This window comes from Ciconia boyciana, chromosome 13, assembly GCF_034638445.1.
Source record: "Ciconia boyciana chromosome 13, ASM3463844v1, whole genome shotgun sequence".
Taxonomy (NCBI): Eukaryota; Metazoa; Chordata; class Aves; order Ciconiiformes; family Ciconiidae; genus Ciconia; species Ciconia boyciana.
In genome coordinates this window covers 4443580-4458317 of record NC_132946.1, presented here as the reverse complement: position 1 = coordinate 4458317, position 14738 = coordinate 4443580, and the positions used below count along the sequence as shown (strand labels likewise).

The 14738-nt window shown below is 46.2% G+C and overlaps 1 protein-coding gene across 4 annotated transcripts in view; it reads right to left on the bottom strand.

The window, feature by feature from the left end:
* The window catches only part of RNF216 (ring finger protein 216), an 84825-nt gene that overhangs the window by 43543 nt on the left and 26544 nt on the right, over window positions 1-14738 (bottom strand). For all 4 annotated transcript variants that reach the window (XM_072877583.1, XM_072877582.1, XM_072877581.1 and 1 more), the window contains 7 exons: window positions 14205-14369; window positions 13100-13214; window positions 12677-12816; window positions 11041-11091; window positions 9899-10036; window positions 8733-8881; window positions 8196-8274 (listed from right to left, as the gene is read on the bottom strand). In XM_072877583.1, the coding sequence (XP_072733684.1) occupies window positions 8196-8274; window positions 8733-8881; window positions 9899-10036; window positions 11041-11091; window positions 12677-12816; window positions 13100-13214; window positions 14205-14369 (837 nt within the window). The remainder of the gene's footprint in view (window positions 1-8195; window positions 8275-8732; window positions 8882-9898; window positions 10037-11040; window positions 11092-12676; window positions 12817-13099; window positions 13215-14204; window positions 14370-14738) is intronic.

Sequence of the window (14738 nt, the reverse complement as noted above, 5' to 3'; positions counted from 1 at the left end):
TCTAAAGGGGTTGGCAGTCCATAGTTTTCTTGAGGATTTGCAAGACACATGAGCTAACTCTTAAAGGTCATTTAGCAGAGCTGCCCAGCCACACTACTTCTCTCCCAGTGTTTGGCATTTACAGCTTTCTACATGGTATCAGGCCTCATTAGTGGTGATGTATGAAGCAAAACACAGCACATGCTCTTTCCATTAGCTGAAATCACACATCTCCCCCTTGCAATATATATTCCAATACATCAGCTTATCAATGTTATTATTTAACTGCAGCATAGCTCCCTCTGTCACTTAAGAGAACTATTCCAAAGTCCTCTTGCACTAAGGGCTCAGATGACCACCCAGAAGGGATAAAAAGCCAGCAAGCTCATTAAGATGAGCTCAGGAAAGAACAGCAAAGGAGGAAAAAAAAAAACTGGAAAGATCAGCTTCAGAACTGCATTGCTTTTTCAAAGAGACCTTTCAAGTATCACTTCCTCTGCGGAGAGGAAGTGAGAGGAGCTGGAGGTTCTCCGACACAAACAGCTTCCCCTCCACGACAACGATGTAAAAGGATGGGTGTTTTTAAAATAAAAAAAAAGAAAAGAAAAAAGGAAAGCAGGCCAGCCCTGAGCACACTGTGACCAAATTAGGAAGCAAATTCTACTGACAGCCTCCAAAATGGACATCGTCTGCAGCAGCCTTGTATTAGCTCAGGAAGTCTGATGACTGTCATCTGCTGAAATCTGTTTATGTGCATACAGAAAGGAGAAGCAAAACACCTCCTTGCACTACACACACCAGGTTAGGCCATCTCAGTGCTCCAGCCCGAAGGAGACAGTCATCAGCTGCCCTGACACAATACTATTCAAAACCTCCACTGCTGACTCACGCCCCTCCAAAGATAACTGCCCTGGAAGCGCTAAGGTACAGCAAGACAAGGTGTACGCAGAGACTTGGGGTTTTTAAAGTGCATTTTTAGGTGGTTAGCTGTGGCAGATGAAGCTGAGGTTAGAGATCAGTGATTACTACGACAGGAATGTGAGGGGGAGGGAAGATGTAGCTTCTTGACTAAGGTCAGAACAATGTTTTTCATTTGGCTTGGAAACAGCCTTTTTCCATCCTCTCCAACCTCTATTTCCACTGCAGCAGCAAAATGATAACCCTGCTCCAATGCTCTGCAAATACAAGTAGCATCAGGCAGAGTTTTAACCTTAAACTCGCCCCTGCTGCCGTGAAGGGTACCTGTGCTGAGCTCCCACAGCAGTCCCAGGGCAGCTCGGTGGCATCACTACCTGTTGTGAGGGCAGACAAGTGACAGAGGCTAAGTTACTTCACTGTTTAAAAATCAAACAAATCAAGCAATCTGAGCACTCTGGTCCGTACAGAGGTTTAGAGTTTCTCCCTGATGTTCGGGCAATCGCATTACATTACTCCCTCTCTTATTCCCTGCATGAAGTGGAAGACCACCACTCCTCCCTTTCTTTTTCAAAGGGACCTAGGAGGAAAAAGCAAAACTTACAGCTCATCTCAGCCTGCAGCGTGTCTCAGCCTCTGCTCAAACCCTCAGCGCAACTACAGCCTTCAGGGTCCTTCCAGCCTCAGCAGTATGGCTATGGGACCACTCCAGCAACTTGCCACCATCAAGGCAGCCAAGGACCTTTCACACCCCGGCACCACCCACCCATGGTGCTCTTATCCAGCCCCTCGTGGAGTCCATCTCCAAAGACTTTGTTCATCGCATGTCTGCACTGACCACCACAGATTTGCAGCTGCTCTCACAGCAGCTCCTTTGCCCAAATGGTCGCAGGCTGTGCCCAGGGAGAGAAGGCGAAACAAGACTGCTGAGGCTGAAGTTTCCATCCCCAGATGAAGCTGTTTTCAGCTTATTACCTCTGGACCTTTCCTCGGCAAAGGACAAAGTTATGAAGGGAAGATAGCACTGCTACCTCTTATGGACCTGACAGAGGTATTCGCTGGTCAGTAAACAGTGGGAGAATTGCCTTTTCACTGAATGGATATTGCTATATAAGGTAGAAAGCAAGCACAGGAGTTAGCTTTGTTGCTTGAAATTGCACTGACTTAGACGGTCTATTTTTAAAGAGACTAGTTTGAGCTCTTGCTTTCAGCAGCTTTTTTCCCCCCTCTAAGAAACAGATAGCCCATTTAAACTGACCTCCTTCCTCAGGTCCATTTCCAGGCTGTGCTTGGCCCTCTCCTCCTCTGTCAGACTCATTTATCAAGTGAAGCATTTCCACATACCACTGCATAAATAGACTTGACCTTGTAAAAACAGCAGCACCTGAGCTTCCACTGATGGAGTCTCTCCACCCCACCACAGCAATTAACCCAGCCAGCTCCTACCCTCTTTCCAGGTGATATTCTTGGAGCTCCTACAGCCCCTTCCTACATGTCCCAAGGAAGGTATATAGACAAGGCAAAGAGTGATTCTGGGCTGATCATCGTGCCTCCTCTCTGGAAAGGGGCATTTAGGAGCAAGCTACTGCTGGCACCACTCAATTCTTGTTGCTGCTCCCGGCCCAGACCAAGTATACACCAAAAAGCAAGCTATAGGAGTTCCTCCCAGGGGGACAACTCACTCCTTGTCCCTGGCTTTCTTAGATGCTCATTTCCTAGATGCTCCCTCTCAGCCAGGGAGCAAGCTGTGGGCATGCACCATCCAGCTTCCAGGGAAGCAAGGAGAGCCCCTGGCATGTGGCTTTCCCTTGTTCCCCTTGCAGCCCCCCCCCAAAAGGTAAGTATCTTGCCCAGCATAAAGCTGGGGATGAGAAGATCTCCCAACTCTCAGCACTGCCCATGCAACTTTGACCCTACAACGCCTAGATGGGACAGACCACGTGGTTTAGCACGTGTGCACTCTTCCTACACGGGACTGTACTTTTAAGGCTTTGCTGTACCAGGAGCACTCTCCTGTTATCTATCTTCCTTTAGGACTTGGCAATAAAATCTACTGGGGTGTTATCTGCTGCCTACAATCACCTCAACCCCACCTTCGGCCTTGGTCCCTCCCTCCTGCCCATCCCTTTGAGGAGCGATACGGAAATCACCAGCGCTCCTGCTGCAGCACTGCTGGCGCTGCCGTCGATAGCATCGCCGCTTGCCCTGCCTGCAGCACAGAGCATCGCTGCTGCAGACGAGTTTCAATGTCCTTTTATGGAAGAAAAATGAAAATCGCCTGCCCAGCCGTGGAGTGCCTCAGAGCCGAGCTGAGACGACAGACGGAAACTTGCCATTTGTTGTGGTTTTGGCAGTAATAGTGTGGAGCGTGTTCCCATGCACACCGCTCATTTAAAAAGGGTGCAGCAAAGGCAGCGAGCTGGAGGAGAAAGCCGACAGCTCCAGAGCAGGAGGTTTCAGGGATGCAACACTGAGGACGAAGATGGCAGAGTCACAAAAAGATGGCTTAGACTGTTCCGCCAGCCTGGACAAGTGGGAGACAGGCCTCTGGACAACAGTGTACGCAGGCACGAGTGCTCCATTCCCAACTGTCCCCAGCATAGCAAGGTCCTCCACACCACATTTCCCCTTCCTCCTCATCCCAACTAATTCCACTAAGCTGCATTCACACAGACACAGACAGGAGGATGGGAATTTAAACAAGGCAGTTGGTTCTTGAGGTCATTGCCACCAGAAATAAGTTACAGGGGTCTGCCATAAGCAAGTGCCATCTTTGGCTCTGCTCTCCACTAAAGCTGTAGGGCTAAGCTCTAAGTAACAATCAAATCTAAATAAATAGGCTCAAGGAAAAGCATACGGAGAACAGCAATAAGAACGGCTGAACAGAGAATGGGACGGGGCCATGGGACCTTCAAAATGTTTGCGCTGCTGTCAGGAAGCTGAATGAGACAGCAGACTTCAACAGCTGGGAAAACATGTTGCAAAACAAGGAGAATTAAGTAATTCTCCATATGCACATCCTACTCTGAGGCACTTTGGACAAGCTCAATTTCTCTAACCAGAACAATTTTTTTTCCCCACGTTGCACACGCACCCTGCCAGTGACAAATCTTGATACAGCTTAAGCCCAAAACCGCAGCGCATCTGGAGTCGGGCAGGGCAGCTCCGGGCAGCAATGGGCCAGCCTCTAGCATAGAAGTAAAGGGCCCTGTGGTATGTGTTGGATGACATCCTTGGAAGGCTATGTCATCCTGAACACATCCCCTGCTGCTGGGTACTTGATTACACAAACATTTCCCCTTGCACCCTATAAAACATTTGTAACTGGATCATAGGTGGCTGGGGCTGCCTTGTTACCCACCTCTGAATCACAAGCAGCTGTGTGCCCCATTACCGCACCAGGTACAGAGATCACAGGCATTGCAGTATGCCCCTTAGCTCCTTCTATAACTTTAAGTCTTGTTCATCATGCGACAATTTACTTCAGCAAGGCCACTCACGTCAAAGCTGCTGCAAACCATACAACGTGACTTACGCTTATTAACATAGGTTGTGGATGCAGTGTTAGCACCCTGCTAAGAGAAGCCATGTTCAGACACAGCTTGCTAGGCAGAAGTCTGTACAAGCTTAAACCTGTCTCGTTTCCAACAGAAAATGAAGGTTAAAAGCAGCTGGGTGCATCTGTTCCTAGCCAGCACCTTGAAATCAATCCTGAGACATTCTAGCTGCTTAAAAAGAAGTCCCCTAAAACACCACGTCTTGGTCCTGCAAATTAAAAGTACACACAAGGATTGCTGTGGCCAGAGAGCCTAACCCGAAGACAAAAAGGCCAAAGAGTGGAGATTTTATCCATCTGACACAGGCACATCAATACTCGTTTTTTCAGCGTGGCAGTTCAGACACCCAGCAGGCAAACCCACTCCCCAAACACAGCCTCATTAACAGCACGCACGAGAGGGGCAGCTGCCCAGTCCGAGGGCAATGCAATTCAGCACCACGCAACCACACGCCATTGCCTCTTCGCGTCCAGCCAGCACCGAGGCAGACGACAACTCTGTACAAGAAAGTAATGAAAATTTTAAGCTATGCAAAGGAGTTTTAAGGAAAAGTCTTGGAAATGCAAGTCCCTGCAATGTGGCCTGGCTATGAATTGAGCATTGAGGGTTTCCAGCTCTCCAGCACCGGAGGGACGGCACTGCTCCGTGCATGCATTATTGCCATGGCAACGGCAGCTTTCACCTCCCCATCTCTTCGCTGGCTGAAAGCCCTGCAGTGCTTTGTGCTGAGACTGCAAAGAGGGGAGACCATCTCCCCCACCCGCAACACGGCGCCGGGGATAGCAGCAAGCAGCCCGGGAACAAAAGCCTTGTCTTCACCAACAATATGGGGTCTTGGGAGGAGGGAGGCAGAGCAGAAAGGATGGACTTCCTTTTCTGGTGGGAAACAGTACTTCCCCCAACGTGCAAAAGTGCACGCTCACTTCCCAGTGCTGCACAAGTCAACAAGCAACATGTGCCGCTCCTAGTTTTACCAGAATTGCCAGCTTTGGTTTGCTCTGTCAGAGCACAGGGAGGAGAAACATGCATCATTAGATATGAGAAATTCAAGCGCTGCTTCCACGCAGGGATCCCTGTGTAGAATAAGATGGAGGTTGACCGAGCAGGCTGGCAAATCCTCCTGCTGCTGGGAAGCCTGGCTCCATGCGCGGTCAGCGATCGGTTACAGAACAAAAATCTCAAAACTCAAACCAGTCTGAGCAAAAGCTGCCTCTCCCCCAGCACCAGCTCAGATTGCACACACACAGAACGCACCCATAGGGTGGATTGGGCAATGTTTTTCCTTGGCTAATTAAGCTTCTCCTCCACCCTGCAGTTCGTGATATTAAGATTCAAGCTCTGGCCACCTAACTAGCAGCCAAACTTCACGCCACGCAGCTGGAGCCACAGTGGCCCTGGCAGATGGTGCAGGCTCATCTGCATGCTCTCCATGCAGCCGTTCAGTCACAGAAGGCGACCGGCAGCTCTGCCCATTGCTGAGGTTACAATTAGCCACATTTTGGTCCCTGCAAGGTGCAAATGACTGGAACTACAGGTGAGATGCATAAGCAGTGACCTGGGTATGCCTAGAGCTGCTCTTATTATTGAGCCCAGCATACATATATATACACAGGCAAAATGAAGGCTTCCAGCTGGTTCCCATCACTTACTTTACACTACATCCATAGTTGGCCCAAATACGAATCAATCTCTCTGCAAGATTTAAAGGAAAGCCTGAGAGTATCAACATGAACTCTCAAAGCAAGACAAAGGATCCAGGTGATGGAGCACAGAAATACAACAGGACCACTATCTGGTCCTCCTCTCCTCGCCCTTGAAGAGCCTTGAGGTTTCAGGAGAGGCACATTTTGACCTTTCCCTTTCCACACTTCCCCTCGCTGTAGGTTCAGCTGTGCAAATGCAGTCCTTCCAGGCAGAGAGGGACTCCTTCCAGCATCAGTCATCACCACCACAGAGTCTGCCAGAGGCACTGCTAGCAAAGCCAATGCATCCTCTCCAACCTCTGTACAGTTCCCTAGACTAGCCCTTTCCTCCCTAAGGGCAACAGTTTCCTGCAAGCAAGAGCATTAACCGAAATTCTTCATTCTGGAGAGACACAAGGTAGTCGGAATATGAAGAACCACTGCAGTTGCTGCTGTGAGACAACACCACATCCTGCTATCTGAATTCCTCACCCTCAACTTCAAATCCTAAAGTCGTTCAAGACTTCTAAGAAGAGCACAAAGCTACTCAGCAGATTTTCAGCTAATGAATCAATGCAAGCTGTCCAGGAAACCAGAAATCCAGCCCACTGGAATGCTGCAACCCCAGGGAGGGGGGACAGGCAGTACGCTAGGAAGGAAATGAAACAGCAAACCAGAAGGAAAGGGACATTTCAGCACTGACCCCTCTTACCACAGTTACTGTACCACATTACACATTTTAGGAAAAAAAGCGACTTCAATTCGTTTTGCACATTGAAGCGTTCATGTTCTTCAAGCCTGAATTTTGTTCTGTGGTGCTGACATATGTACATTTTGAAAACAACTCTGGTTTGGGGGAAAAAAAATATTTTTTTTTTTAAATTTAAACGTGAATCAACATTGCCACCTAGTGACTAGCAAACCTCCTTGCTCATGACACTTCGATGATCCATCAGAATCACATTTCTTTCCCAAATGCTAGAGGTGGATGTTAGCAAAACTTATCTGGAGATTAGCAACCTAAATGGAATTGTGCATCTTTCACAAGCAGCTTTCCCCTGCCAGTGAGTTTGATTTTCACTACAGAATGCAAAGTTCACTGCTGGCAACTTTAATTTCTCCAGACAACAGAATTTGACTTCCTATTACTTTCTCAATACAGGCAAATGGTGGTATCACATCAATACAAGAACTCAAAGCTATGGCAGCAACGTGCATAAGGTTAATGCCCTCAAGAGGAATTCCAGTTATTAGCAGAAATCTCTGCTGGGGGACAGGCAGTTCCCTGAACATTGCACGAGAATTCACTGTTGTGGCTAAAGTTATGCAAGATGCCTTGTAGCTTCAGTGCTAAACACTGATACTGAACTGGCCTCAGCTCACTGGCACCAGATATAAGTGGGGTTCTGCATACATTCAGGAGACTGGGAAACACATTTCTATGCTTCTGGTTTTCCCCCAAACAGATGGTGCAGAAGCAGCAGCAAGCTTTCCCCACTCCATCCCCCCATTGGGCCTGACGATTCTCCTGTTATGGCTATTAGCAAACTTTGAGAGAAGCACAAAGATCTTCTGCCCTTTGAATGGACACATTTCAGTGAGCTCTTCAAGTTTTTTGTCATTTCAAACTGAATCTGTATTCAGGCGACAGCATAAAAGAAAAACGCAGATGCTAATTCTCTTAAGGATAGCATGTAAGGTCGTTTCAGCTCATTCTCCAGAAGTTTCATTAGATAAAGGATTACAGTTTGGTTTTATACCTTCTAAACACCCAGCTCCCTGTTCACCTAAACCAGTTCTGTATATGCAACACAGCAGCCTAAGGCATCTAGAAGCTTTTTTAGCCAACACCTTCATAGGAAAGAAAGGGATATTGTTATCTCATCTATCCACCCACACAATTTTATAGAATATCAGTAGGATCCAGCAAATACTTTGACTGCTGCCCCATGCAGCCACATTAGATATTCATTCACCTGCTACCAGGTGATGTGAGTTGTCCTCCCAGCTCTCCTGCCCAACACTCCAGAAGAGACCAAATGGCAAAGTATCCCCCAGTTACCTTTCTGCAGCGGGGATTAGGGCAGCTGAACCGCTTCACATCGCTGTCCAGTAGAGCTGGGAAGTTACAGAATGGACACCTGCAGCCCAAAATAAGATGCCATTAATGCAGAGTGCCAAACATATCTTTGCTGAAAGCGGATTTAGTCAAATAGCTACATGGTAGTTAATAAAGCTGCCAACCAAACACTTGCTGCCAGGATGTGCTGACTACCACCTTTTTGCTCATATTTCTTCAATCACTTCCCTGTTTGCAATCAAAATATTATATGCTCAGCACTACTTTTGACCATGTAATTTAGAGGATCAGCACAGAGCTGGCAAGCACATCTTGGGGGAGACAAGCCTATTGAATTTTAATCTGCTCCTAGTCAAAGGCAGACCGACCTGAATAAAAACAGACCTGGGAAGGCAGAAGCCTGAATTTATAATACAGCTCTCAAAGCTACCTATCTCATAGCCAGCACACATTTAGGGGTTTCAGGGAACAATTTTCTACAACAGTAAGTGCAGTCTGCATCCTCTGCTGGACACCTACCTGACAAGCTCATCTGCACAGGCAGCAGCCACCTCCTCCTCAGCTTTCCGCTCATAGTATTTACAGAGGATGTTCTCTGGAAGCACTTTCTCCAGCTCGCTGGTGGGGAATGAACATGTGCAACTGCCTTCCATGCAGCTGAGCTCTGACTAGGGTTGGAAGGAAAGAGCTCAGGTTCAGTATGATGCTGGCGACAGACAAGAACTCAGTACCCAGAACATTTCCAAATAAACCAGCACAGAGCCTTGCTTAGAGAGAATAGAGCTTAAGTCAGCAGATGACTGCCAGAGAACAGGTTTGCTATGGAAAGAACACGAGCAGTTAAACAGATCAGGCCTCAGACAAACACTGGGCGTGAAGATGCTGTTGATAGCTGGGATCACAGTTCACTCACTCCAAGTTCACTGTGACCACGGAGCGGCCTGTTATTACTGTGCGGCCTCTGCTGAGAACTAGCACTCTGCTCACGAACAGCGTGGTGCATTCTTGTCAATACGGTCATAAAAAATACAGCTGCCGGTTTATATGTTTACATGAAATATAGATCCCAGAGTACAAAAGCATCCCACAATTTGATCATCATATCTCAAGGCAAAGGAGCATGCACACCTCAGAGCAGGTTAATGACTCGTTTATAGCTCAGCTAAGTACCAGGATAATTGCTAGCTAAATTGGAGTCTAAGAAGGTTAGTAGAATCATCGAGGAACTAACCCCCAAATTAAGTTGGGATCACAGTGATATTATGAAGGACAAACACTCTTAGCTAGGAGGAGACTGGCCAAGTCAGATAAGATTGTGTTCTCTGGGCAGATACCATTGGTTTATTAGGTAGAAAAGAAAAACCAGAGGAGTGCAAGTTATTGGTGTTATTATGAATGCTGTAGAAAGTTTTCCTAGTAATCCAGGTTCCTAAAGCACAGAGCACAAAAGACGGAGGTTAGCAAAACTGAAATTCTAATCAGCAAAGATCCTATTGTGAAGTTGTTGGCTTCACTTGATGGTGAGACTCACTTGTTGGATTTGGATTTCAGGACACAATTCCATTCAAATATTTCCTGGGAAGTGCAGTTACATCTGATTTAAGCAACAACACTATGCAAACAGCGATGTGATCTCCCAGTAGCAATTTACCCATTTTCCCCTCATGCAGTTGGGAAATTCTTACCTTCCCAGAGCCAAAGACTGCCTCCTGAGCATATTTAATTAGGCACTCCTTGCAGAACAAGTGACCATCTGCACACTGAGTTAGTTCTTCAAACGCAAACTCCCCGTAACAACAGCGGCACTCTATCATCTGACCATCCTGCAGCCATAAACAGAGCTATTAGCATCATCAAAACATCGACAGCTATAGCAACATACAGGCATATACAACTGCAAGCCATAAACAATGCCAGCGTGAATTCTAAAAAAGAGCAACAGTTATACACTGTTCCATTAGATAGCCTATTTGGTGGTCAAAGCTCACTAAGCACAACCAGAAACTCAGTTTTAAGTAACTTAATATCTACATGTCCTGCTTGACAGGTTCCAAAAAGCTATGGAACACACGGTGTTTTAATAATTCTTAGCTCACAGGCAGAGAAGCATCTTGGGTTCGGGAAGCTGCAATTGCAGGGAAGCAGCAGAGAGTACGTACCATTCACATGGGGAAAACCAAGCTTCAGATCTGTTGCCCTCTAAAGGAACATTTACCCACCTGCCTGGAGAGACCTTGTCTCAGCCTCTTTACTGCAGAAGCTTGCCACTGTTAAAGAGTAAGTATGCCCACTTCTTCAAAGGTCCAACATCTCCAAAGTTGTAAGAAAAATGGGCATTGAGAACAAAAAGGTAGTCCACAGCTGCTGAACTGATCTCTAACTTTTCTCTCTTTGTTTAAAGGGAAAGACCTGATTTTCAATTTTTTTAGAGTCCTTTCTGCAAATGAGGAAGGTTTTTCCACTGGCAGAACTCCAACAGCAGCAAATCTGTTCTAAACAGACATAATGGTGGTAGCAAGAGCAAACCTGGTACTATTCTACTGCAATGTTTTTTCTGGCCAGTAAAGATACAAGCAGCAGCTGACTGAATTACTACAGATCATTACATGCATCAATACTGTCTTGCTGGACTCGGCTCTTGTCTACCTTTTCTAAAAGCCAGCCAACACACACTATGCAGGTTTTGCCAGCTCAGCAAAAGCAGCACAGTGCAAATGCAGCTTCAGAAAAGCTCCATTCCAGAAGCCAAAAGAGTCTGTGAAGTAGTAAGTGCAAAGCAATGTTTATGCATAAGCTGAACTCAAGAGACCACATTGTAGATACTGACCTTCTGATACTGCTCCTCATTCATCTGCAGAGCAAGGAGAAAGTCTGCATGCTGTAAGAGAGACATATGCATCTGTATTTACAGAATAGATAAAGCAATTTTCCAGCCTCTACACTCTTTTACATTATCTTAGGACTTACAGACCACCATAAAAGGCTCACTGTCTGCTTACAACATCACTCGGCCCATCCTTCCAATCCATTAAGCTATTTATGATTCAGCTAAAACAGATGGGAGAAGCAAAGGCAGCAAGAACAAAGAACAGAATTCTGTATTATGGAGGGCTGCTGGTTCAGGTTTCCATGGGCAGAGATGATCTCACCCAACGGGCCCCTCCAGAGAAAGCCCCAAGGAACATTAGCCTTGTGTTTAAAAGGACGCTATCCATCTGCCTAAGAGACAAGGATCTTTAAGAAGCTACTTTAGACAGGACTGTAGGTGCAGAGCTGTGAATTCAGTCTTCCCTCAGACTACGAGGGGAAGACAACACACCAGCGAGCGCTGCAGGGTTCTGCTTGAAAATACACAGTCCTCAGCACAGGACAAGACGTTCTGGAGACACAGCACTGTCAACTGGTGGAAGGCAGAGTGAGTGGACAGACTGCCTTGGGCCTGGTCATTATTCACCACCAACACTGAGCGGCAATTACAAGCCCTGAAGAAGCAGAGAAGCCTGCTAACAATTAGAGGAAATAATTAATTAGTAGAGCTCTTACTACTTTGTAGCAAAAAAAAGTCCAGAACAGTGTTGTATCATGGACTATACATTGACATTAGCAGATGTATGGAAGGTTTTCAATAGCAAAAGTAGCAGCTATATATTTAAGTAAATATGAGACTCTGTGTTTGGTTTTTTCCTTCATGTGCTGGTTTTGGCTGGGGTAGAGTTAATTTTCTCCATAGCAGCTAGTATGAGGCTATGTTTTGGATTTGTGCTGAAAACAGTGTTGATAACACAGAGATGTTTTCGTTCCTGCTGAGCAGTGCTTACAGAGTCAAGGCCTTTTTGCTCCTCACCCCACCAGCGAGGAGGCTGGGGGGGCACAAGGAGTTGGGAGGGGACACGGCTGGGACAGCTGACCCCAACTGACCAAAGGGATATCCCACACCATATGGTGTCGTGCTCAGCATATAAAGCTGGGGAAGAAGGAGGAAGGGAGGGACATTCAGAGTGATGGCGTTTGTCTTCCCAAGTAACCATTACGTGGGATGGAGCCCTGCTTTCCTGGAGATGGCTGAACACCTGCCTGCCCATGGGAAGGAGTGAATTAATTCCTTGTTTTGCTCTACTTGTGTGCGCGTGGCTTTTACTTTGCCTATTAAACTGTCTTTATCTCAACCCACGAGTTTTCTCACTTTTACTCCTCTGATTCTCTCTCTCATCCCACCAGGGGGGAGTGAGCGAGCAGCTGGGTGGCACTTAGTTGCTGGCTGGGGTTAAACCATGACACTCCAAAACAGTTACACAGGAAGAGTCATACACGTTAACAGGTAGTAAAGGGACAAAGGCAGTTATTCAACATTTTGCTCAGCATTTGAATTTCTCTGAGAGGCAGATTTCCATGTTTAGGGCCAAGACCTCTACAGTAGTTGAAGTCATCTGCACCACAAGATCAAAGCAGCTCCTACCACTCACCTCTGCCATCTCTTTAACTTTCTGCTCATAGAATTCCTGCTCCAGTAGCACTGGTGGGAGAAGAGAGAGCTTGTCATAGGACCTCCAGTGCCGTCTCTTATTCTCCAGGAAGAACATGCGCTTCTCAATTTTCACATCTCCTAAAGTAGAGTTAAAGGCATAATGACATGGGATGGAGCATCCAGAACAGCTTAAATGTCTCTTCCTCCGTACACCGCTAGCTGCTTAACTTCAGCATCTCGAACAGCACTGTACCAAGCAGAGGTACTAATGAAGAATATCTCCAAAACAGATGCCAGACAGTGACAGAAACATAGCTGTTTTGGGACCACATCCCTCTTCAACAACAGTACTTCCTGCTGCAAGCCAGTTCTGCTTACAATAACCACGCGGAGAGCACGATACATACAGCTTGGAATTTACCTTGCTCAAATTTGAAGTCTATATATGAATACTGATTCATTTCTTTCCTCCTTTTTCGTTTCCCACTGGTTTCAGGAGACAGCTCCTGCCATTTTTTTATGGCATCTGAAAAGGCCTAAAAAACAACATACAGACTTAAATCCCTGCAATAAAGCAGAAGCACATACTTCACGCTGAAGCACAGCACAAACATGTGCATAAGTGATCCAAAACAAGAAAGCCAAACACCCCATATAGAGGCAAGTATACCTCTTTCCTTTGCTCAACTTGTTGCTTTATGTACTCATAAAACAATCATTCCATAAAAACAACAGTTGAACGATACTTCACAACACCTCAGCTGTTAACTCTAATACAGCTGGTGTCCACTCCGATGCAACGGAGCTGGTTTAGCTTTTTGTTGTTGTTGGGTTTGGTTTTTTATTTAAAAAAAACAACAAAGCTCAAGTACTCAGTGCTCAATCAAGTGAGTGAAGAGACATGGAGTTTTTGTTTTAGTTAAGTCCTGGAATAGTGGAGAAATAAGCTCAAGCAAGAGGAGCATGTCAGAGGAGTAGATCCAAGTCAAAAGCTTGAAGCCACATTTACATTTAGTTTGTTGATACTTAAAACGAGTTTCTTCACAGCTCCATTACAGTGAAACTCTTTCATGAGTAATACAGGACTCATTCCCCAAGTCATAATGAGAAGAAACAGGACAGTGAGACTTGGGCTTCTTTTCAATTACATGCAGTCAGTTAACTAATAGCAGCAGTTAAATGTTTTAAGATTCAGCTAAATGTCTAGGCTTTATTGGCAATTATACTGCACTTCAGCAGCAACATACAGGAACACTCCTCAGTTTAATGCATCACCTACCATCAACTAGCTGGTGTTTCCCCAGTTCTCCTACTAGAGAAAAGTAAAAACTTCCTGCAGCATTCTGTCCGGCCAATAATTTTTTTTAAGTCTCTACTAAATGGATTAATCCTCCTTAAAAGGAACATTATGAAAAAAACCATAACCACATGCTAGCAGATGGTACAGTATGGCAAAAGACATCGCACTGCTCTCCACAGACATGGGAGATAACCCTAGGAAAGAAAACAGAGTTGAACCAGAGAACCTTTCGTGTGATTGCATAGTGTCCCTTGAGTTCATGTAGTGCCCACTTAATATCTTGGCTGCTCAGCATTTTGAAGTCTGCCATAAGGAGGTCAGCTGCCTGAATAAAGCACCGCTGATCAAGTGGGGCAAGTTTGGAAAAGTCAAAGTAGTCCACTTTAGGCACCTAAGGAGAAAATGTGAAAGATATAAAAAGGCTGCTGTAAATACACATAAGAACACCCCAAACCACTCTTTCAGTGATCAGGACCTTCTGCAAGACCATCCAAAATTCAGGTTACATGGCACCCAGTCCTGAGCATCTATCTAACCATCAGCTTAGAGCACAGCATGGGTGTGAAGCCTACTGCTCTACGCACTTGTGTGGGTAACCTGCCCTGAGCTGTACCATGCTGCAGCTCTGCTCCTAGCAGGACCCACACCCCATAGTTTAAAGCAACCATATCCTGGGCTGCATCACAAGAAGCGTGGCCAGCAGGTTGAGGGAGGTGATTCTGCCCCTCTGCTCTGCTCTGGTGAGACCCCATCTGCAGTA